We start from the raw sequence: 26,330 nt of genomic DNA, 5'->3' as shown, positions 1-26,330 counted from the left end.
TATGTTATCAATGGTGGTCTAACTCTGATCAGGTACTCTTGTTATTATTTTCATATTACACTGTAGCAGTGGTTATTTGAATTTTTGTTTTGGTTTTGATTCTTCCAGTAATAATTTTGCTAGTTTTTTGAGAAATGTTGCAGTGTTGAAAATTCTTAGTTCTTTACACATTATACCAGTAATTTCAGAGTCTTTTCAGTGCATGCTGGAAGATTTATACACTTACGGTTTTCAGACTATCGATTTTCTTCTTGCATAAAACAATGTCTCCATCTTTATGTTTGATCTACAGAAATAATTAATAACCTCTTATTATAATATTGCAAAGTTCTATTTCATTTAGACCATGCTCAATAATACATAATACTTTTGGTCATGTTTCACTCAGGAGCACTTCTGTTTCTAGCTTTTTGATACCTAGACATCGAATGTTTTGGGTCAAGACTTGAATGTTATTTTCTTTCTGATGACTATTGAGCTGTTGAAAATCTGTTCTAGTTGGAGACTGACATGTTACCCCCCCCCCCCCCCCCTACATGTATTATTATTTATCTTGTCACTCTTCTCTCTCTTTGGCTGTGGAATAAAAAATCTTTTACTGAGTAGGGAAGAACTGCTTGTACTCTCTATGAAGTCCACTTTGGCTTCTTTTCTATTTGTTTAACTTCAGAAGTTGCTGTTTGTTGCTTTCTCATACTTTGATGTATTTCATATTCTTTTTGTGGTGTTGTATGTCATGGGTCATTTATTAAATTTAAAGCTGCTCAAGCAGGTTCTTCTGTTGACACATTGTGATCTTGATTTTTTTTACAGTGTTGAGGTTCCAATTGTAATACTACAGTTAATGCTGAATCTGCTTCTTCTGTTGTTGGATCAGTGTAATATTCATCGTTTTTGGCGTGTGAAGGTCTGGTTCTGACACTTTGCGGTTTGTTTCCTTTTGTAGGTGATTTTTCTTCTTCTGTCACTATGGTTTTTCTTGTGTTACTTTAAAATAGTGTGGTCTGCAAAATATGTTATTGGTCAGTTTTGTGTGGTAATGCGCTGAGAAATGAAACACTTCAAAACTTTGACATTTATTTGCTAATGAAAATCTACATGTTCAAACACATCATACAGTACTTAAAAGGGATTAAGTAAAGCCTGCTTATGTCACCTATATTTTTTTTCTTCTGTTACTAATAATGTCATGAACAACTGAATTTTTCTCCTTCATTAGAGCTGACATTTTCAATTATAAATCATATAATTGTTATTTACTGAAAATTGCTTCATCAGCTTATGGTCCCCTAAATACACATTGTAGCAAAACTCTGTTCTCTTACTGTAAAACCTAAATCATTTTTCGTTTTCAGATATCTGATCTCACTTATGAAAGAACACTCACTGGAAAAAATATCGAAGTCATCATGGAACATTTGTGCTATAACCAGGAATAACACAATAAATATATCATAGTTCTACAGCTTATTAACACGACACTGATACAAATAATTCTAATGCTAGGTGAACACTTTACGAAAATAATGTAAATTTGTGGTGGTTATACTAATGTCCAGGAAGTGCAAGCGGAATGTGGAATTCTGCGGAAATTACTAGTCAATTGACATACTAAGTGTATTTCACTTCATTTGTTATCATCCTTTTCATTATTTACATGATACAGGAAATGTCATAATACTGTCCAGAATATGCACAACAGAATATTACAAATTTCTATCAAACACACAAGATTAACATTATGTTGAAAATTAAAACATTGAATTAAAACACATAAAATTAACATTGTATAGTATGTTGAAAAATAAAACATTGAATTAATGTGTTGTTCTTTACATGCTCCTTTAACAAGTACTGCATGTGTGGATTTATATATATTTAGTAAATTTTGGGAAACACATACTACACATAATTTTAGAGTTAAAAAGAGTATAAATGACACATACAACTGACAATGAGAACATGATATTAACAATACAACTATCAGTTAGTGATTTAAGGATTCAAAATATTCCTCTATGCTATAAAACATTTATTTACCATAAACTTTTTAAATTCTGACTTAAATTTTCCTTCATCTTCTGTTGTTCCTTCTCATTTACTTTACCATACTGTATGTAATTTGTTTTATTTAAATTGAGTGCCAACTTATTAGTGTAAAACCACTGTTACACACTCTTCAGAACCTTTTGAGCTGTTGTAAATAAAGATTTGCTGTCATCACTTACAATTATGCTTGTATCATCTGCAAATAACATAATATTTGATGATCTGTTGGGCCTTTCAATGTCATTTATATAGATTGTGAATAATAGGGGGCCAAGAACACTACGCTGAGGAACACCTACTGCCACTTTCTTAGCATCAGAAACCCACTTTATTTTTTGCTTATTCTGAGATGAGGTGAGTTCCACAACCTGAGTTCTATCTTGGAGATAGGATTCAAACCATTTCCTCCCAATTCCTCTGATGCCTATTGCCTCCAGTTTGTCAAGGAGAATTTGATGATCTACTGCATCGAAGGCCTTGGAAAGATCTAGGTTGATTCCTACCACACATTTGTTATTGTCTAAATTTCTAATAATTTCTTCCATATAATCCTGTATAGCTGTTTCTGTGCTGTAACCTGTACGAAAACCATGTTGATTACGATTTAGAAGATTGAAGGTGTCAAGGTAGCTTATGAGTCTAATTTTCATCAGTTTTTCAAAAATTTTTGATAAAGATGGAAGGAGGGATATAGGACTATAGTTTTCTACCTCATGTATATCCCCATTTTAGAATAATGGTTTAACCTTAGAAATTTTCAGCCTTTGGGGGAACACACCTCCACTGAATGATAAATTGGCAGTATGTACCAGTTGTTCCAAGATTTGTGTGGCGACTTTTTTTATCATTGTCACTGGCACTTCGTCCAGTCCTGCAGACATTTTGGGTTTCATATTGTTAATTACTTTCAGTATTTCATATTTATTAGTGGAACTTATTGTCATGCTATTGACTACTTTTGGAGCTGTTGTTTTCTCATCTTTGGTAAAGCTCTTGCTTAAGTTATCAGGTACACTTAGAAAGTAGTTGTTAATGTAATTGAACAAGACTTCCTTCTTTATTTCAATGTTATCACTAGATTTAAGTACAATACCCTGGTCTTTAGAGCTTTTTCCTATTTCTCTTTTAACAATTTTCCATGCGGTCCTTGATTTATTGTCTGACTTCCTTATTAGTCTATCGTTACTTAATACTTTTGCTAGATTAATTACCCTTCTATATACCTTTTTGTAGTTACTAACATGTTTTTTGAAATTAGGCTCGATATTGGCTTTCATTTCAGAGTTTAGTCCTTTCATAGTCTTGGAAGAGTTTTTGATGCCAGATGTGATCCAAGAAATTGTGTGTCTGTGGCTAGATGAGTTGATTTTAACTTATCTTTTTGGAAACCACATTTCAAAATTCGTCATGAAAAGAGAGGAGAAAACATTGTATGCAGCATCTGTATCAGTTTGTGACAATACTTGTGCCCAAGATTGGTTAGTCAGTGTGATACCAAATTGGTTGCCGTTTTCAGGAGAGAAAATTCTATTATACATATGATGTGCTGTTTTTGCATGTATTGGAACTGTGAGCACTTTAATAGTAAATGCATTATGATCAGATATTCCTAGGTCAATATTCAAAACTTCTGTATCTGGGCTTTCTACATTTGAAAATATATTATCTATAAGACTTTCTAAAATGTTTGTTATCCTTGTAGGAGTGTTTATATTAGAATATAGGTTGAAACGGTGTAGAATATTGAGGAATTTAATGTAGAGAATGTTAAAGTGCAAGTGTCAGTATAGTAGCCAGATTCTAAGTCCAGAGTGCAGCATCGAGCAGCAGGTACACCAGTTCAAGAGACAAAACAGTCCACTACAGCACAGTACTTCTGAGTTGTGGAGTACAACGTAGCATGATGAGAACTGGCGTGTAGATGTTGGTGGCGACGATAAATAAGCCTCCATAGTTAACGGAGCAGGCATCTGGGGTGGCTGTATATTCTCAGCGGCCAGTTGTTGTGTGTTCTGAGTGGCCAGTCACTGTGGTTTGGAAAGTGAACATATAAAGGCGGCCTGTGATGCTAGCAGTGAGTCATGCATGGAGAAGTGGCGCCAACAATGAGTTTCTCGTCCATGATCAGATGAGTGCGCCACTGCTCAGTGCAGAGATTTAATAGTGGTGCAGTCCACATCCCTTCTCACTTGCTGTCTTGGGACACAGGAGCATATGAACGAAAACGCCTCAGCAGGGGCGAAAGTTGTACAGTGTTGACCTCGGCAGCGAAGCAGGTGGATCACGAGGAGCCACCAGCATATCTACATCATCATCCAGAATTACTCATGGTTGGTGACTAGGAGATATATCAGTGTCTGGGGAGGGCAGTCTCTGCAGCTGGTTGATATCTAGTGTAAGCAGCACTTGCTGCGGTGTGGTGTTGGTCAACTGGTTGTGGGCGAAAATCATGTATAAGTCTGGCATTACACTGGCAGGGTGGCTTGAGTAGGATGGGAACTAGGAGACCGGAAATGACAGTGTAGAGAGGAGGGAGAGAAAGACTGTTAGGAATCTAATAGGGGATGATGTTGATTTGTATGTCTCAGAACTTCCCAGTCTGGAAGCTGCACCCAGAAGACTTTCTGGCCTTGGTGCTGGATGATGGTTTCCAAAATCCAGGCTGTTTGCTGGCAAAATCCTTTTGCTCACAATGGGGTCCTAGGGCGGAACTTGGAAAGTGGGCAGCGGTGAAGCTGGCCATGGCGTCGGCATGAGCAGGCTCAAGAGAGTTCAGGCTTGCTGTCTGTGAAGAAGTTCCACTGAACTTTTGTCTCTGATGGATGTGAACCTGTAACTGCTCTCGGCTTCTCCATTAGATTGTGGATGGCAGGGCGGCATTATAACGTGGCGAATGCCTTGCTGGGCACAGAGAGCACGAAACTCCTTGCTATGGAATTGTGGACCGTTGTCAGTTACGAGCACTTCCGGCAGACCTTCAGCCGCAAAATTTTTTTCTAAATTTGTGATGGTGTTGGTGGTTGACATGGCATTGCATCGGATAGTGTACAGAAATATGGAGTAGCATCAACCACTATCAAGAATTAGCTTTTAAACACTGGTCCAGCAAATAAGTGTGTTTCCATTCCCAAGGGCAAGCACATGGTGGGCAAGAAGCAAATAAATATCGTGGGCTGCCTGCTAGCTTTGGCAGAATGGACATGTTCAGGGGAGTCGTTCAATCTCCTGGTTCATGCCTGGCTAATAAGTGAACCTACAAGCCAGAAGTTTAATTGGGGATACCCACCAGTGACCCTGTTGCAATAGTTGCAGGACATGCTGATGTAAACATTGTGGTGGAAGCGAGTAGAATTACTAGGTCAATCAACATCAGCTGACAGCGAGCATTAAAGAACTGACAGAATGCCACGGAAGCCTTGGTAGGTTTCGTTTGGACCATCCATGAACTATGTGACTGTGGACTTGCTAGAGTGCCTCTTCATTACCGACTGTGCCTGCTACCTGAGAGCTAGTCACTGGAAAAGTATCCATGGCGGCTTGCGCTTCTTCATCGATATAAAAGCACAGGATTTCTTTTTTGTCAATCTCTGCATTGGATCCCCATGGAAGGCAGGAGAGCTCATCAGGTCATCAGTGTTGTCATGCTCAGTCACATTGCAGAAGTGAATCTCGGACTGGTAGCGCGCCAAAAATAAACCCCAGCACTGGAAGCACTGAGCGGTCCAGTCTGGAATCTTTGCTGCTGGATTGAATAAGATCAGCGGTTTATGACCTATGATAAGGCGAAACTTTGTGGCATACACTAAAAGGAGGAATCTCTTTAAATCGAAGATGATACCCAGTGCTTCTTTTCTATTTCGGAATAGCTCGTTGAGTGTCAGTCGTGTTTTCGATGCATAGGCCACATGGAACTCAGAGCCATTTGCCTCTGTTTGTGTCAGAACCTCCCTGACGCCTGTATCAATTGCATCTATTGGAAAAACTATCTGCTCTGCAGGATATCAATCTGTGGAAGGCGCGCTCTAAAGCTGGTGTCCGCTGGAAAAGCACCACTTTTTTCCATAACTGGGACAAGGGGCGGCTCTGTTGCCGCTGCAGATAAGAACTTTCAGTAATACAATACATTCATCAGAAAGGAATGAAGTTGCTTAAGCATTGTTAGTCTGGCGAGTTTGATTGTGGCTGGTTTATCCAGTGGACTAATGCCAGAGCTGGAAATGATGTGACTGAGGTACTCATCTCAGGTTGAAAAAAACATCATTTTTTCTTTTCTGCATTTTACGCCAGCCTCCCTTAACAGCTGAATAAAGATTTCAGAGTGCAAAGGTGTTCGTCCTTGACTCTCCCCGTTACAATGATGTCGTCTAAATAGTTAATGCAGCCATCCACTCTGAGTACTAATTGTTACAAAAACCGTTAAAAATGGCGGGGACACTTGCTGTACCAAACATCAGGCATTTCAAACGATATAACCCAAACGACGTGTTAAGTGTAAGAAACTTTTGAGATTTTATAACAAGGGAAGTTGGAGGTATGCATCCGCCAGGTCTGTTTTAGAGAAGAAGTTTCCACCTGTTAATTTGGACAGTAATACCTCCAGCTTCAGAATGGGGTAGTCTTGATCTCTGATTGGGCACTGACGGTTACTTTAAAATCACTGCACAGGCAGATCTCCCCCAATGGCTTCCAAATTTTGACTAATGGGGTAGCACATTGACTAGAAGCAATAGGTTCTAGAATTCCAATTACAGTTATGCGATCCAACCCTTCCTTTACTTGGTGTCTGAGAACTAACAGAACAGCATGGGCTCGTAAGTACCGAGGCCATGCATTATGTTTCAGTGCAATGTGCTCCTTAGTATCCTTTGTAGTCCTGAGTTCTGGGGTGAACAGGTCCTCAGAAGCCTGGCAAAGTGTCTCTACGTGCGAGTTCAGAACATCTTCGGATACCAAATTCACAGAATTGTCTATCGAAAACCCAAATTTCTGAAATGAGTCAGGTCTGAACAAGTTCTCAGCAGAATCACTCTTAACGACTAAGAAGGTGATGTTGTAGGTGGCATTATGATACATCGTTGGCAGTGTGACTTGACCACAAGTTGGAATGGTTTGTCTATTATATACCTTTAGACAGCTCTTTGTGTCTTCCAAGGGAGGAGCTCCAAGTTTCAAATAGGTAGCTTAATTCAGGATGCTCACAGCTGCACTGGTGTCTACTTGTAATTGAATCCTGCCTGTACTGTTGCTATGTCCAAATCACCACTCGTATGGCCATTGGATGCTGACTCAGATGTGTTTACATTAACGGCTGCTATGTCGACCCACAACTCTACTTTCTTGTCTGCTTCTTGGGGTCACTTCGAAGTTTTGCAGTAAGTCCAAAATTTTTTCTAATGGCGGATCCTCGAGTTGAAGTGACTCACGCTGGAAATCCCTGCTTGGATTACCCTGGATGATCATGTCCCTGATCATTTCTTCTCAAAATAAGTCCTTACTTTTAGGAATAACAATGTGACATTTTCGCCCTAAGCCTTGCAACGGCACAGCCCATTATTTATGAGTCTAGTTTGGCTGTTTCTAGTATTGGTAAAAGACTACCCATGATGAAATAATATGGGTATGCCACTGGTAATACTTGGTCAGCAACGAGTGAATATTTCAAAAGGTTATCTCCAAAGGCTTAAATAATGGGGCCAGTGTGCACAGTAGCTGGTAAATCTCACGTTTTTATCAAGACAAATAGCAAAGATTTCATGAGGCTGGCATCAGTTACCTTCAGTGCACGGAAATGGTCCATTAATCTTAATTCATAGTCTTCCCAAACCTCCAATGCCTCATCAAAGGAAGGAAAAGCCGACACTTGCTGCATTGCTTGTGATTCTCATCCTGTCGATGAATAAGATGCATGAGTATAGCTTCCAGTGTAGATGGTTGCTGTCTGGTCAGCACTTTTATTGTTTTGTAACCACGAATTTACACAATAAATATAGCAGTTTATTAAGACAACCCTGGTACTAATAATTCTGTCACCAAGTGCCAAGTGGTAGGTGAACTCTTTGTGAAAATAATATAAATTGAAGGTGGTTTTACCTTGTCCAGCAATTGAAAGTGGAATTCCAGCAGATATCACAAGTCTGTTGATATACTAAGCCCAGTGAAAGTTAAAGTCCAAGTTCCAATATGGCACCCAGATCCTATGTCCAGAATGCTGCCAAGCCAACATCGAGTGGCAGGTACACCAGTCCAGAGACAAAACAGTGCATTGCAGCATAGTATTTCCGAGTTGTGATGTACAACATGGCACAATGAGAACTGGCTTCTAGACGCCTGTGGTGACGTTAAATAAGGCTCCATAGTTGATGGAAACGGAGGCTGGGGTCGCTGTAAATTCTGAGCGGCCAATCGCTGTGTGTAATGAGAGACCACTCGCTATAGTTGTAGTGCGTGTGCGCGAAGGCAGCCTGCGATGCTAGCAGCGGGTCGCGCTTGGAGAAGTTCGGCCAACAATGAGTTTCTGATGGGTGCGCAGATTTAATAGTGGTAGATACCACAGGCTGCATCAGCGCATCAGGGATTCCATGCGACGGAGGGTGGATGCATGTATCCTCACTAACGGAGGACATTTTGAACATTTCCTTTAACAAAGTGTTTGAAGTCACGCTGGCACGTTCTGTTGCTGTGTGTTTCCATTCCATGATTGATGTGATTTGAAGAGAAGTAATAAAATGAGCTCTAATGTGGAAAGTAAGCATTTCTGGACACATGTCCACATAACATATTTTCTTTCTTTGTGTGTGAGGAATGTTTCCTGAAAGTTTGGCCATAACTTTTTGTAACACCCTGTATAAACAGATATATGAAAAGCAAGGTCAAAGTCTTCAAATAATAATATAGCTTGTAGTAGTAATAATGGCAACATGATCAAATTGTAAGGCTTACATTCTATTTCATATAAAAAGCATTCCATCAACAAGTGATATACCAGTGCTACAAAGTCAGTTCTTATAGTAACGTTTAAAATTAAATGCTTTTGACAAAATATTACACTGTGACAAAGAATTCTTATAAAGAATAGAAAGAACTCTCCAAAAGATAAAGATTTAGCTTTTTTTTCATTTTAGTCATATTCCCAATGACTGATCTGACATTATATGGGAGTTAACTGTATGCGATTATGCTTGAATAGTGCACTCGTTCCTGTAACATGCTGAGATTTGTTATATCTTTGTGTAGATCACGTTTACTTCTTGTATCATGATCACAATATGCAACATTTGTTTTGAGAATTATATGATTATTATTCACAAAGCACATAAGTGAAAAAAATGTACTTGCATACGATGCTGAGGATCCCCAACTGTTTGAATAAATTTGTGCAAGGGCATATATGTTGCACTCTAGCCATAATATGGTATTTGACTGTTTTCTTGAAATTGTCTTGAATGATTAATTATGTCATTTTATTCTCCCAGCATGCTTTTCATCCCCTTGAATTTCAGTATTCTTCTAAAAACACGGAAATGAAATTCAAATAATTTGAAAGCGCTCTAAAACGCTCGTTTCGAGTCTTGTGATGCCTGTGACATCACTGTATAGCTTGATGCTTTTACTGTCATAATGATAATTCACAGTGATGTTTTATTTTGGAAAGTGAGTAGCAAGTGGTGTGTAGGACCATACTGTACAAATAAATATATAAAAACTATTGAAATGTCGTTTTTCAGTGTTCCAGTGAATGAATAAAATGTGGTTCCACTGCACTGGCAAATTTCAACCACATCGACACACAAGTTTATGAACCTAATTACAAATTTGTTGCACTGTGAAGATACACTCTCCCACTGTTACAAAGAAGGATAGCGTCATTCAATTAAATTAAACTCCTAGTGAAAATTATCGTTTCTAGGGTTGCCAAATTCTTTGAAATAAATGCTTCAGCTTTCATTAAATTTAGATTGCAATGGTTCATATTACCAGACCATCTGCTGTTCATCAAAGAAAAAATTCTTTCAGTGTGAGCATTAGATGCCAGTATAGTGAAAACAAAACCAAGAATTTCCTTGGCTTTAATCCCTTTGCCCTCTGCCTCAATCTGTGCTACCATTGGTGGCAATTTTTGTATTTATTATATTTTTCCGAAGAACAAAATTCATTGTACAGGTTATCCTCATTTATGTCTACCTGAATATGAGTAAGCCTGTTCTAAAAATCTTTAAAATCAACCGAATTCTTTAGGGCAGTAGGAGGAAGAACTGAATTGTAGCATTGTGATTATGTTTACATTTTATTCAGTGTAAGTATGAAAGGTATCATAAAATTCGACAAGATTATTTTGAATTCTCTTCTGATTGACAGGATCTAATCTATTTAAAATCTTGCTTCCAAGAAACGAGTCATCTTTCCTTTGCACAATTTTATTTGACAGAGCTTCAGTGGCACTACAGTACTCCAACATAGTTAAATCTGAAATCTCTAAATTCTTGAAGTTTCCAAAATATTTCCAATGTAAGGAAAAAACTGGAGACATGCTTCGAGAATTTACATTTTGCTTGAATCCTCATCACTAAAATATAATTTCAAAGCTTTAGGTGTTTCATTTATGCTTTGAAAATTAATTATTGGCTCCCAGTTATTTACTAGCCTGTCAGCAGCTGGTGTGAGGGACAGCTACCTAGTAGGTACATGACTTAAAATGTGTCACCAGTCAGTACCAACAAAATTAAAAAAAGATATTAATTATTCCCTGCATTTTGCTGACACTGAAAAGTGTCCATAAATCTTAACAAATGTCATTTCTATGCACATATCTAAGATATAAGAAGCATATTTAGTGCCATTATGGATTCTGTAATTTGTGCAGTTTGCTGTAAATATTATGTTATTTTTCTCACTCTTCATCACAGATTTATTGTTGCCATAATTGACGCTAGCATTATCGGCACTATATGACGAAACGTTAACATTTAATGGATGAGATTCCATACTGTTTACTATCAAACCATGAATATCACTAGCGCTTTCATCTGCTTGTTTCACAAAATACAGTTTATTTATGATGCCAACACAAGCTTCAAACTATCTGATTACTACAGGAAACATTTTCCTGTTGTTGACCTTGAGGCATCTGAAGCCACAGAAAAAAAGGTGCTACACTTCTATGGATCATTAAGCACACCTAGGAAATCAATTAGACTTCTAGGTGCTAATAGTTTTTTTTTAAATATTCTGCTTTTGTTTTGTCCTACCACGACGTATTTTTTGCCCGCATCCGAATCCATAAATACGTTCTTTGCAAGTTTATTTGCACAGTCCATGCTAATATAACTTCAGTTGTATTTCACTCTATGATACACATACGATAATTCATTTCACTGCAGATTTTTCAGATTCACCACTAGCCGCACTATCACTTGGGCACTGAAAATAGCTGGATATCTTACATGTGTTACTTCCACTATCTCTGCTTCTGTCCTTCGATGTTGGCGTGCTGCTGGCTGACTGTATTACCACAATGTGCTACGCGGAATTCACGCTTGCAAAGGGTGCAATGCCCTTTAAATTTGTTTCCTTTGCAGGATTAAATCGCAATGAGGTTCTTCCCATTTCTTCTGATACGTACAGAACTAGTTTCCTCTCTTTTTATGCGGAATTTTGGATTCATCCATGTCGTGTAACTCGGATTGGGCGGAACGACAAAGAAACAATATAATCGCAACGTGACTCGCGACACCGTGTTATGTTCCCTGCATACCATATAGCAACTGCATCGATTATACTATGCCGTATCGATTAATCGATGTTGTAACGATGTCGAGCAACGAGATTCGAAAAATATGCGGCAGGTTTAAATCTTAATCGGTGTCATTTTCTCAAATACGCGAGATTGTATCTCCCGTATAAAATACAAACAGGAGACGGGAGTAGACTTAAAAATTCAGAAAAATAGTGTTTCACCCAACTACACCTGAACTGTTCGGTACCAAAGTTGTTACAGCGGTAGACAGTAAAATTTTACATGTTGATGACCATAGATCGCTGGTTGGAATCTAACCCGAAAGAACATTTTAACTGATATGTAAAAAAATCGACAGTCATCTCATATGATAACCAAATCACAACATCACACCGATCAAAAATACAATATTCTGTGTTTTCCTTGCTGTTTAAGTGCACTAACATTTGCAACTCCTGTTCATACACTTTGTATTTAGAAAACTATTTGCTTGTTAATGTGACCAAACACTTTTTACTTTATGAGAAACAATGTTTTGATCTTCGTACTGTCCAGCTAGGATTCTTAAACTTTAGCCGTTTCGTCACCTCACATAAAGTACCGTAAAATGGGGTAACTTGGAATGGTGGGGTTACTTGGAACACTTGTGTTATGATTTGTTTCTACGTGGTTGGCAACAATGATATGAAGTGAATTTTTTCATGTTCAGCCAGAAGAAGAAAGCTTTATGTGTGTTTTCTGGCGCAAATTTATGGTAAACTACTACTGTTAGTACCTTTTAAGCAATTTTAACCACAGAGACATTTCTTAACCCAAAAATATAGCTCTGTAAACTTCTGCCATGCAACGAAATACATAAGAGTGAAATTAACGACACTTCGTCAGTTTCTAACCTCACTTATTGTCAACATGGCTATATCAACAAACTTTCATTACTTCTCAAACTTTCTGACATATTTACTGTTTTATATTCTAATGACAGATGTGGGGTAACTTGGAATGGGTGTTGCAAGTATCCCCATGCATTTCAAGTTACCCCAGTGTGTAATGTAAACGCAATTTCACACTATAATTACATAGATAGACAAATGGAATATGATAGTTTTATTTATTTCGTTTCTTTTGTTTTAGTCCAGCCAAGAGTGTATAAAAGGACCCCTGGTGCTCGCAAATATAGAAATTATTCTGAAGAAACCTTACAGGACGCTTTGCAAGAAATACAGAGTGGTGCTATTTCATTGAATAAGGCAGCAAAGAAGTATGGAATCACTGCATCAACTCTTTGCAGAAAATTACATGGCAAAAAAAATGAAAAATGTTGGTAGACCTGAGGATGAAAAATGTCTTGCAGAGGGAATTATGCTGGCAAGTGAATGGGGGGTTTCCATTTACTCAGTTCGATGTTCATCTCATTGTGAAAGGGTTTTTAGGTCGAAGAGGTACTGTAGAGAATCATTTTACAAACAATATGTCTGGAATTGATTGGATACGAGGATTCCTTGATAGACATCGATCAGTTCTGTCAGAGTTTGTGCCAGAATATAACTCGAGCAAGAGCAGCTCTCACTGCAGAAGTGATTGAATAATATTTTGAGGAATTGAAAAAATCTCTCAATGGGCTGATTCAAGAAGCAGTCGCAAACTACGACGAAATTAACACGACCGATGACGCCCAAAGGTAAAAAGTTATTACTCGCAGGGAATATAAGCATCCAGACCGAATAATTGATAACTCAAAGTCTAGTGTTTGTGTAATGTTTTGTGGTTCAGCCTCTGGAGTTGTTCTACCTGTCTATGTTTACTACAAAGCAGTACACCTGTATGACTCGTGGACTGAAGGCGGCCCTACTGGCTTTCGGTACAACAGATCTAAGAATGGTTCGTTCAATGGGATGATTTTTGAGGAGTGGTTTCACAGTGTTGCTTTGCCATACTTCAGAAAGTTGGATAAAGATTCTCCTAAAGTACTCATTGGGGATAATCTCAGCAGTCACATTTCAATGAAAGTTATCAATGAGTGTAAAGAGAACAATATTCGTTTTGTCCTACTGCCACCCAACAGCACCCATTTGTGTCAACCGCTTGATGCAGCATATTTTAGGCCTCTTAAGAGGTCTTGGCGGAAGGTTCTTGATTAATATAAGACTAAACACAGGGGACCCATTCCAAAAGATTGTTTCCCTCATCTATTGAAGAAATGTTTGAATGATTTCGAAAAAGATGGTTCGTCTATGCAAATCTTGATAGCAGGGTTTGAGAGATCTGAGGCCTCACAGACCAGTGCAAAGCATTCAGTTAATCAGTGCTCAAACTCACAGCACAGGAAGAAAAAGCGCCTTGCTGTAATACCGGGGAGAAGTGTTTCAGTGGATGACATTCAGCAACTACCGGTACAGCAAAATGAGAAAAAATAGCAGCCCTCAGGTTCCAGTACTAAAAAAAAAGAAGGCGAAGAAGAGACTGAATAACCCTCCTGGGAACCAACAAGTACAATCTGTACAACATCAGGTCAAGAGCACTAATAAAATGAGAAAACAGAATACCTCACAGGTGATTTGTACTGGCAGTGACACCGGTAGTGAGACTAGTGATTATTCAGTACATGAGTCTAGCAGTGACATAGACCTTATCTGTAGTTCCCCTGAACAATAAGGAGAAGAAGAAGAAGAAGAAGAAGAATACCGCCAGGAAGATGAAGAAAGGCAGTTTCATCAGTACACAACTGCCAGAACTGGAAATATTGACCATAGTCACCTAAAGCCAAATGATTTAATCTTGGTGTAATAGTGTCACATATAGTGTGAAATTCATGAGAAAATCAACAAAAGCATCAAACATATACATATTCCCTCAACAAGATGACATGGGCTCTATAAACATAAAAAATGTTGTCCGTGTTGTTACCCCTTTATTTGAAAAAGAGGACGCTACTATTTTCCATTGGAAACATAAGCTTGTACTTAAATTTACAAGTAATTCTTTAACTATTTTGCACTAATGTCACCCTCATGTAATACACATTTTGAATGTACATCAGTAGGCAATGCTTCAAAATGTTTACAACTGGTACCAGTGGTCAATTTTGGAATTTTTTATAAATAAAAAAATATCTAAAGTCTTCTTTCGTCTTTATTTCAGTGTTGCAAGTATTCCACAATAAGTCAAACTTGCAAAACTGCAAGTTTCTATTATAAAAGCATGTGTGTTCCAAATAACACCCTCCCATGGGGTAACTTGGAACACCAACATTTTGGTAAAAAACTAGTATAAAAAAATTTACAAAACTGTTTTTCTTCACATATTCATTTGCTCTGTAATGTCACATGTACTTTGGACTTATTTAAATTAATATTTTGGCAAAACTGAACAAACCAAGTCCAGATGAAGATCAAAAGTGTCTCAAGTTACCCCATTTCACAGTAGTAGTAAGTCTGCTTCAGACACCAACGTTAGTTTACACACACAAACATCACTGTCCTTACGTTTGTGATGCCTGCATATTGTACACACTTTATCTCTCTCTGTATAACCTCGTACTTTGGGCATGTGGTAATATCTTCACTACTAGCAATGCTTTCCAAAAAAGTGAATTGTGTGTTCATAAAGTAATTGCACTTATCCACCGTTGTTCATTTCTCAGACTAAGACTAATGTGAAGCTATAAATAACATATCCCACAATCGAAACAACAGCTACAATCTTTTCTTGCTAACACTACTTCGTATTTCGTGTAAAACCTTTAAAAATGTGTGACCCTGCTAGGATTCGATCATGTGACCTCTCACTCTGTAGTCGGATACGTTACCTGTTGTGCGGCCGAACGCCTGCTAGAAATAGGCACTGCCGAGTGCCTTCTACAGAGGAAATCAGCATTCAGTTTTTCCAAGAATAATTTTTTGCACACTGGGTCAAAGCTCATGACTCATAGTCAACAATCTAGCTATAATACATGGATCCATTAGTAAAAGTTTTACAATTCCTTAGTTCTGAGCCAGTTTAATTATGCTGCGGAATGACCGTCGCTGCATATATTGCCACTAGAAATGGGTGGAGCATAAATGCATCAGCTTTCGCAAGGTTTCCAGTGTTTCACATGATGGTAGCGTTCACAAAAATTTGTTTGTATAGTTACTTAAAAGTTGTTTAACTGCCTTTACCATCACTAAATAGCTAAACTGTTTGGCAAAAAAGTACTTAAAAACCTCACAACTTAGGCTAATGCTCCTATAACACACCTAACAGCTTCCTCTTACTCCTAGTCTGTGACATTGTCAGAGTATCTGCCAATAACAGAGCATTTTTGAGCATGTGACCAGATCTTTATATATAATGATGTGTAAGCTTTAATTACATAAAATAACATACGTTGTGTGAACATTGACTGTAAATCCTTCTAAAATATTATAATAAATCAGAATAACAACAATCTGAACCATATTTTTAATATAGGAAAATAGCCTATTCTGTCGATCCCTTTCTGCTTAATAAAGACTATTTGCTTGTCACTGGTTTCCCCAGAATATGTTGTCACTTGTCATAAGTGAATATAAATTCCAAGGTATGGAGCTTTGATGGTTTCCAAGAGACACAGATGGATCAGAGGAATGGCAATGCTGCTGTATTCAGTCTTTTACATATTTTGGTGACGAGAACTGATCAGTTTAAGTTGTTGTTAATATGTAATCCAATGAATTTGGACGACTCATCTCTCAATATTTGTCACCAAGTTTTATTTGAATGTTTTCTCTTTTTATTTGCTGTTTGAAACGGAATGAAATAAGTCTTGTTAACATGCAGAGCAGATTGCTTGAAGTGAACCAATCTAGAGCTTCTTTGAATATAATAGTCACAAAACTCTAGACAGCATTTGGGTACTTTGTCAATCATAATGGATGTGTCATCTGCAAATACAGAGAAGAGTGCTTTTTGTGTCCACCATGGCAGGTCATCAATGAAGATTAGGAAAAGAAAGGGACCAAGCACCGAGTCATGCAATACTCCACATTTCATTGTACCCCGGTAAGAGAACGTGGAGGCCACTGCACAATTATTTAGTACGACCTTCTGCTTTCTGTCATCTAGATATGACTCTAGCCACATCGCCAGTTAAGCATTTAAGCCATACTGCTCATTCTCCCTAAGTAGGATTGTGTGATCCACACAGTCGATTGCTTTGGATAGATCACAAAAGGTTCAAGTAGATGATATTTTCTTGTTTATAGATTCAAGGAATTGATTGACAGATAAGAAAATGGGCTACTCAATTAAAATACCCTTTTTTATTCCACACTAATTTTTATTAAGGATGTTATATTTTCTAAGATGATTCATAGTTCTCTTGAACGCTAATTTCTCTAAGATTTTAGAGGTGTTTGTAAGCAATGAAGCTGGCCAGTAGTTGAAAACCTCTGCATTACCACCTTCATTGGACAATGGTTTAATGATTGCTTTTAAAGACAGAACCTTGATCTAGAGACTAATTACATGTGTGACAGACTAAGAATAAATTTGCAACAGAGATCCTTTTGATAGATGTATAGTCCACCCCAGTGACACCTTTGTTTTTCATTTGACTTGTTACCTTTTCAGTCTCATCTCTTGTGATGTGGGTTGCATGCATTTCACTATTGTTCCAGTAGTTTCTATACAAGGTCCATAGCTTAAACCATAGCACCTTTGCAACCAATCTGATCTGCTACCATTTAAAGATATTGGGTGCTATCTCTCTTTCATCTACCATGCTTCCATTATGACACACTTCGACAGTCTGTATCTTCTGAAATTTTCTATCTCATTTTTAGCACCTTCGAATTGTTTTTATTTTATTATCTGAAGAGTCCATTTGAGATTTAATAAGCATTCTCCTGGATTTTTAAGCTCATTCTTTAGGATGCTACAGTATAATTTGTAGTGCTTCCTATCCTGCAGTTAGATAGAATTTCTGAGTGAAGTGTAAAGCATTCTCTTTGTTTTGCCAAATATTTTGATTCCCCAAGTAATATAGGACCTTTTCCTCACACGTGATTATTAACTGTATATGTTACACCTACACCACAGCTAGCTGTCGTTCAGTGGTCTAAATCTCTGTGCTTATCTTTGTGTTTAGTGTAGTTAGTCATGTAAGAGTCATTCCTCCGCATTTATTGCCTGTTAAAAGTTCTTGATCATTCATATTTAATTTATTGATGAGATAGTCAAAGGCTCCTCTGCTCATTCACGTGTATTGGAAGAACTTGTCTGGTGATCTTCGTAGTTGACGATACTTATGAAATTCTCCATGGAGATTGCTCCCTTTGCAAATTTCATGCACAGCATTCCTTTTCACTTTATTTTCTTAAGTAAAACAAATTGTGTATCCTTATTCTCCAGATAAAGTATTCTACAGCTTAAGGACGCCGTTTTATAGAAACAGCTGGTTGGCTCTAAGCAGCTATCTTGTGGCGTGACATGGTCGCTCACATGCAGGACTATCTAGGTTTTCACCTGATGTTGCTGCTTGTCACTGGAGTGTCGCGTATCCAGAATCCGCTCACTGTCGCTCGCTTCTGTCACTCACATAGGACACGGCCTTATGGAAGTTACGGGAAACCTAAATCACGATTGCCAGATGTGGGTTTGAACCATCATCTTCCTGAATGCGAGTCCAATGTACTAACCACTGTGCCACCTCAACTCACTAGCATAGGATGGAAGCACTTAATTGCCTCACATATCATCAGTAAATCACAGTTTTACATACTCAATTTTTGTTGTAACACCAACAGTTTGTATGAGAAAATGGCCAGAGATTGCCACATACTATTGTTGTATTGCTGAAACATTTCACCCACTACTGTCTGGCTCATGTCCACCACCAATGCTAGCATTGCGTTCGGCTCCATGTGTGCTACTAATGCAGCATCTTCTATTCCTTTGTCATGCAGACTGTAGACAAATTTTCTGTGTTTCTTTTGCATTTAGACCTGTTAAGGATTCTTGTATTTCTGCCACACACTGCAGGTTGCAGCAGTAAAAGTTCAGCATACCGATAAAATCCCATAATTCTTTTATTGTGGTCTGCCGAGAGATCTGGAGGATGGCTTCCACTTTGTGAGGTAATAGTAAGCAGCCCATGGGGAAATGCAGTGGCCAAGGAGGTCCAGTTGTGGTTGACTGAAGATACAATTTGCCGTGTTCAGTACCACACCATATTGATCTAGTCATCTGAGTACCTCCACAAGATCTGGCGAAGCTGTTCCAGCAAGGCTGAAAATACCAGTACATCACCTAAATAGGCAAAACAGAAGGACAGGCCTCGTAATACAGAATCGATTAACATATGCCATCTCATTCTGGGAACACATGCCTAATTTGCGTGGCATTCCAGAGGCCAAACAACATGAACTTCCTCTCAAACAGGCCAAAGAGGGCTATTATGGCTGTCTTTGGAATATCTTCTTCAGAGACTGGTATTTGCTTGTACGTCTTGGCAATGGACAGTTTTAGTCGTGGAGTAATGGCAGCTAGGTCTGGAACTGTATGGGCACTGAGTGATCTGTAGATGCCGTATGGCTACCACGTATCGCACTTCCGTGTAACCAAATGCAATGGTGAAGCCCAGTAACAGGTAAATGGCTATATGAGGTCTTCATATATCATGCAGTCGAATTCTGCCTTGGCTATCACTAGCTGATCCAGAGCTAACAATCATGGTCTATAAGATATGGTGGTCCTTCAGTGGTCTTGATGTAGTGTGTGGTGCTGTGCCTCACTACCTTAGGTGCGCTGAGAGACCTCATCAGAGTTGGAAAATCATGGAGTAGTATGGCATACTCACCATCTGTAACTTCAGTGAGCTTGGAGGAGTGAATGGCTGTATTACATTGGAATCCTGATAGCGTCAGTCAGGTGTTGTTGTAGACTAGTCACATTTTTATAATGTCAAGCAGAAGGTTGTAGTAAGAGAGGAAGTCATCAGCTTTGAACAGCAGTAGCTTTGGTATCTTATCCATAATTTTTATGTTGCTGTTGTTGGCAAACAGAATTTTGCATGACACTTTCTGGGATGCCATTAATATAGATCAAAAGTAGGGCTGGGCACAATATAATCCCCAGTGGGACTCCTATGTTAATATGTTTAATATGTGATCCCATATTTACTTGAATCTAAGCCGCACTCGAATCTAAGTCGCACCTGAAAAATGATACTCGAAATCAAGAAAAAAAAAAAAAAAAAATCCCCGAATCTTAAGCCGCACCTGAAATTTGAGACTCGAAATTCAAGGGGGAGAGGTAAGTTATACACCGCACCTCCAAATCGAAACAAAGTTGGTCCGTTGTAATATGAGAGACAATGCAGGTTGAACAAATGGACGATACAGCTACAGTAGTTTGGTTCGAGTCGAAAGCCTAGCAGTTAAGCTTTACCAGGTAGCCATTGCTATGCGTCAGGCGCTCCGTTCGTATTTATACGGCTACCCTTCCTTTTTCGCGTGCTTCGTCTGGTTTGAATTGATTGCTTATTTTTCTTTGATCTGACAAGTGCCGTTCTATTTGCTATAGGTATTTACACCACTCTAAGCTGAAAATGCATTATTGTACTGTGTTGTGCATTTTTTGTTGCATTCTGATAATGAGTGTTTACGGCCTGTTGCCGCTCGCGGCATGGATTGCTTTTGTGCGCGCTACCGCCGCTTACAATAAAAAAAAAGTGAGGAATTGTCTCATTAGCGAAACAATGGCAAGAGAGTGCTATTTGTTGTTACTTACACTGCTGCTTTCTTTGATAATGATAAACGAGAACCAAATAATAGACTGCATATGGTAGAAGATGTGAACGAGAGTTTAGTGAAAATTTTTCTCCGTTTGAAAATCTTTGCAGATGCCTCCTTAGTACATTACCTTCTGCATAGAAATTAGAGTCATCTTAGATTTAAAAATCTAGTCAGTTGCCGTGCTTCATCTCTGACTCTATCACTATTTGGCATAAGAATAATACGAATATAAACATGACATGATATGTATATTCTTTCGCGTTTGCTGTTGTCTCACTCTAGTTTCATAGTTTATTAGGCAGACAGGATTTAAATGAGATAGCAGCAAACACGAAGGAATACATGGCAAAATGTTTACATTCGTATTATTCTTATGGTGAAGAGAATACTGCATGTGATTCACAATTCGTAAAAGTTCCTATTAGCAACCATTACTTGTCACAGGTAGACAAAAATTCAGAACGTAGAGTTGGGTATATTGACAAACATCCCAAACAGTCTAGCCAGTCTCGGGGCGTAGAAAAAAGCTCGTCTTACACCTTTTTTTAAATTTATTTACTGACGCAGAGGTTTTGGCACCAATATTTATCTTTGTGCCTGCAAAGCATGCCTGTGTAGCGCTACATATATTCGACGGCAGAAGTTAGTTGTGGCCGCACTTACCAACATTTTTCAGAACTTCCACTTACTTTGCTCTCAATTCTAAGCCGCAGGCGGTTTTTTAGATTACAAAAACCGGAAAAAAGTGCGGCTTAGATTCGAGTAAATACGGTAGATGTTTGTCTATGCAATTGAGATCTGTATAGGTCTCTGAAATTTCTACTCGGTGTATTCTATTCATGACATATCATTCAAACTACCTTTTTACTATTGATTTTACTCCTAGAGCCTCTTGTTTGTGGAGGAGCGTTTCATGATGTACTGTGTCCAATGCCTTGGAAAAACCTAAAATTATTCCTGTTTCACAATTGCTTTTCTCCATATCTTCCATTATGATTTTAGCAAATTCTGACATAGGTGCTTCTGTACTACGATCATCTTGTCTGAAAATAACTTGAGATTTCATTAGAAAGTTATATTAATTAAGGTAGTGGATAGGAATATCTTCCATAACTATTTCTATTATTTTTGAGAATGAAGATAACAAAGATGATACACAATAGTTTTCCGTATTTTCAGTATCACCCTTTTGTGTGCTGGTAAAATTATGGCTTACATTAAGTACTCATGAAAGATACCTGAACTGAACAACTATAGAATGTTTTTTAGGGGCTCATTTATGTTGTCTATGCATTCTTTGAGACATACATGCTGCCCTTCTTTGTATATGTACAATATCCCCATTGAGCTCAGAATACAGTCATAATTTATGAAACATAGACGTTATTTTTGTGGATCACTTCTGTTGCAGTGCTTCTTGTATGCTCTCTTCCAAACACTGACAAAAAATTTTTTTAGGCATGTATAGTAAAATGTCACGTAAAGTAAAATCCAAATAAAGCTAGATTTTTGAAAGCATCTACATCTACATCTACTTGATTACTCTGCAATTCACACTTAAGTGCTTGGCATAGGGTTTGCCAAACCACCTTCAAGCCGTTTCTCCATTGTTCCATTCTCTAACAGCATGTGGGGAAAACGAACACTTCAATCTTGTATTTAAATTATGATCGTCATCTTCCCTATGTATGTGGGCATCAACAAAAAAAAAATTCACACAAAAGATACTTCCGCAACGAAAATTTCATAAGTTTTGGTTATAATTTGTCCCTGTAAACAGTAATGGAGACTTATCTTCAGCTACTACTTTTTACTACACCTTGCAATGGTGTGCCAATGATTAAATTCCATCACAATGGCCACTTTGCTTCGACTTTTCAGTTCCTCATGCTCAATTACCATTTTATTTATTATACTAGTGATGGAAAAAAAAATCAAAATAAATACAAGCTTCTCTCCATTCCCAGCAAGGTATTTAATGTCAGTAACATAGATGTGTTACTTTCTACTTAGCACTCTGGAGTTCAACTTATAGATTTGTTAAGATTTTTTTCCGTTAACTGAGAATACACGTCCTTTGTTTTACTCCCACATTAACGACACAGTTTAAGAATTAATTATTTCTACAGCCGTAGTTTTGCTGGTTTATTGGTATGTGATGTCTGTTCAAGAGTCAAATGATTCATACAAAATTACAGCAATACATCTGTTTCAGAAGAAATGGAATGTTATGCTAGAAAACATCTAGTTTGGTAATAAACCTTATGCTTTAACAAGAGGTCAAGCACAATTATTACAGGTACTGACCACTACACACATGAACTAAAATTTGCCCTACAACAAAGATTGGAGGAAAACACTGACACAAATAGCAGCATGTGTGCACCCCCCCCCCCCCCCTTGCGCGCGCACTAACACTAACACACACACACACACACACACACACACACACACACACACACACACACAGAGAGAGAGAGAGAGAGAGAGAGTGTGTGGGGGGGGGGGACTGACTGCAATAGAAAACTAAAATGAAATGAAAAGTCTGATATTGTCTCTTATGCGAAACACTGTTCATTGTTACTGCGACAATCATCTCAAGTGGGCAAGCTGTTTATGAATCCATTGTCCATTACCACTTCAACAGAAGTATATTACGAATATAGTTTCTCTCCATCTCTGACCTAAATATTTCCACATTTATAAGCTTGTTTCATTAGTTAATTGACACTGATAGCTTTCCAAGCACTGGCACCTAATTAAGCAGTAAGTTCTTGTACATGAAATGAAAATACATATTCAGAGGAATACTGTAAGCCCAATAACAGGGTGTCAGTACTGGGATCTTTTAAACTAATAGCATTTTAGCAAAATCAATTATCTGCAATGATCTATACATCAATACACCTAATACATCAATAATACATCTTGAATTTCAGTAACTTTTAACCATCACTGTATCAAGAAAAGTGTATAACATTAAGTTACACTTTATCTAATAGAAAGATTAATGATGCAAGGTGAAGGAATAATGAAATAAAAACATTGGATTTAAATGAGGGTTAAGTACATACTGCATCTGCAGAGGTTAAGCGCGTGACACCCAATCTGAAACATCACTACATACATGAAAAATGTTAAATTGAAAGCTTCACTGCCAAAAATAGTAAGAGCAAGAAGTTGTCTTAAGAATGTGAGATGAAATAATATTTACAGAATATGCTTCAATCTGAAATCAGATTTGTGAATTTCTATGCCCACAATTTGTGGGTAAAGAAGAATAACAAAACAGCAAAGGTAATAACAGAAATAATTCTCTTTCGCACATCAAGCAGTGTGATGACTGGAAAGAAATGAACAATGTGTTCTGTCACTTGTATCACATAGTTAAGGAACTGAGAGGTATGTACGTTAATGAGACTACTGCCTCATTGAGTATGTTGCGTCCATTAACTGGGCTTTACTTGTAAAATTAATGGATATACCCCTTCCAAATAACTGTGTTTATCTTGCAGAGAGATCTCATTTTTCTTTTAGCAATAGGGGATTTCTATATAGTTAACATTTCACATTCCAAACATGATCACCTGTTAAAGAATGTAACAGACTTCCATGCAACATTCATTCATAATGTGCAATAATAACCATCATGTAAACACCAAACAAAAGTGCAATAATTTCCTTTACAGACTGCCAGAACTTTGTATCAGCTAACAGTTCAGGTATCACAGACACTGTTGCAATGTAAATGAAGCCCCCAGCAGTGAATGGCAGAATCCAAGATGAAGCAGCATTATCTGAAAACAAAATTAATATTTTAGTACAAACCTTATCTTAGGGATACAAAGTGCTTATTAGTAAATAGACAATACATAGGAAAATTGATTATAAATATCTGACTGTGTGTGTGTGTGTGTGTGTGTGTGTGTGTGTGTGTGTGTGTCTGTTGGTCCATGAAAATGAATTAGCTCTTTTCTGGCCTGAAGGGAAATTAATTCTAGCAGAGTTATAACAGAGCCACTATTTCACTGGTATGTTGTTAGTTAAATTAATTAAGAAACTGTGTTCAAAAATTATTTGCCACACTTGTTTTACTGCTCCCAGTATTCAAATGTAATTACTTTCAGACAAATAGAATATCTCAAGTCAATATCACTTTCTTAAACGATTTGTGCTGTACCTATGGTATAACAATGAATTAAACAGTTAGATGGTGTTATGTGACTTATGAAAGCTATTGAAAATGTTAGTGATTTAGAAAAAAATCTAATGGTTGAAAAACAGATGTTTTGTTATCATATGTAATTTAGAAAACTTCTATAAACAGTTCCAAGAAAACCACATTGAGACAGATTTCTTTATTTCATGACTTACTTCTGAAAAACAGTTCCAGTTTCAAATAACTACACTGATTTATTTGAGTGTTAGTTATCTTCTTGTTGAATCTGATGATCACAATTGCTTTCTAGTTTCACTGTATTGTGGGCTTATTTCCAGAAATGATCCTTTTACTAGGTTTTTGTGTCTGTGGTCATTGTTATGTAGGAAACTGTTAACACAATTAAGTGTAGTGTCTGTTACAAAGTTTGTGCCAAACAGCAATGTTATTGTGTTCAGTGGTGCAGTGTTGTGTGTGGGGTCGGTGATAACAAAAGAGTCACAGCTGTCAGACAGCTTCCGCACCAACTGCCAAGGGTGCTCTGTTTCAGAATATGTCTTTATGTTCTCTTGTACTCTTTATTTCTTGGTTTGTGAAGTTTTACATGATTTTTGTATGTTCCATCTTTTTGAGTGATTATGTCTATCACTCTGGGATATAGTGTCAACAACCATTTTTTCCAACTCACTTCTTCCTTAGTAATATGCACACTAAGAACGTTTCACCTGCAGGTTAAATGTCCGGATTCATACTGGACTCAAGGAGTAACCACTTGTCTAATCAGTTACCACAATAGAGAATTTTGGTTCAGAAGAAACCTCCAGACCCAGTTTTGTTCATGCTAAGCAAATTCCAGCCAGCCCAAATTGTGCTGATCCCTACAACTGGTAATCTTGACATGATCTGGGGTGAAGAAGGAGGTTGAGTGATTACTAGGGACTTTAAGTATCAAGCAAGATACAGATGTGTCAACAGTGTCTAGACTAGTGGTCTCTTTACTTTCATTTTGCCTGAACAATGTGGTCCTAGGTTTTCTCAAGTCAAAACCAGCTTTAGCTATGCATGAATTATGGCCGAGTCGACAAAATTTACCCTCATCATGAGCAGAATTGACCACCCCTACACTGCAGAAGTAAAAGATGTAATCACTGTGCTGCTGCACAAATGAAAAGCTTAAATCAGAATTAATTTGGAGAGTCACTGCATCACACGAAAAGTGAATTGGACAGGTACTGACACAAGAAGACATTGGTAATCATAAGCCGTTACAATATCTGCATCATCTATGGAGCAAAGTTGATAAAGTTACACAGTGGAGCAGTCGGCTACCAACCCAAGTCAAAGCAACTCTGGCATTGCATATGGAAATATCACTGGATCATATTCAAAAGGCCATCACAAGTGCACAGGTTAATGCAGTGACATCGCCAGGCAGTAATATGACAGTGGCACCAATAGTCAACTTGCTTGTGGCAAAAGTAGACATGCTATGCACACAGATTGGTGTGCTATTGTCCCAGGATGGTGCTTGGAATAATGGAGGGCATAATTGTGGGAGATCCAGAAGCTAACCATCAACCAAAGCTGCGTCATCACCCATAGAACACCCTGTATGCTGGTATCACTGTAGGGTCAG

The 26,330-nt window shown here is 37.9% G+C and overlaps 2 protein-coding genes across 2 annotated transcripts in view; one reads left to right on the top strand and one right to left on the bottom strand.

The window, feature by feature from the left end:
* Window positions 1-12,425: 12,425 nt before the first annotated feature.
* Window positions 12,426-14,862, top strand: LOC126190695 (uncharacterized). Its single transcript, XM_049931153.1, has 2 exons — window positions 12,426-12,549; window positions 12,914-14,862. The coding sequence occupies exon 2, from the start codon at window positions 13,537-13,539 to the stop codon at window positions 13,918-13,920; it is 384 nt and encodes a 127-aa protein (XP_049787110.1). The 5' UTR covers window positions 12,426-12,549; window positions 12,914-13,536; the 3' UTR covers window positions 13,921-14,862.
* A 7,786-nt stretch (window positions 14,863-22,648) lies between these two features.
* The window catches only part of LOC126190694 (protein catecholamines up), a 52,274-nt gene continuing 48,592 nt past the window's right edge, over window positions 22,649-26,330 (bottom strand). Inside the window, exon 4 of the mRNA XM_049931152.1 lies at window positions 22,649-24,332. Within this exon, the coding sequence (XP_049787109.1) occupies window positions 24,157-24,332 (176 nt within the window). The 3' untranslated portion in view covers window positions 22,649-24,156. The remainder of the gene's footprint in view (window positions 24,333-26,330) is intronic.

This window comes from Schistocerca cancellata, chromosome 6, assembly GCF_023864275.1.
Source record: "Schistocerca cancellata isolate TAMUIC-IGC-003103 chromosome 6, iqSchCanc2.1, whole genome shotgun sequence".
Classification (NCBI taxonomy): Eukaryota; Metazoa; Arthropoda; class Insecta; order Orthoptera; family Acrididae; genus Schistocerca; species Schistocerca cancellata.
Note: the sequence above shows the minus strand (reverse complement) of the source record. Positions and strands in the feature narration are given on the sequence as shown.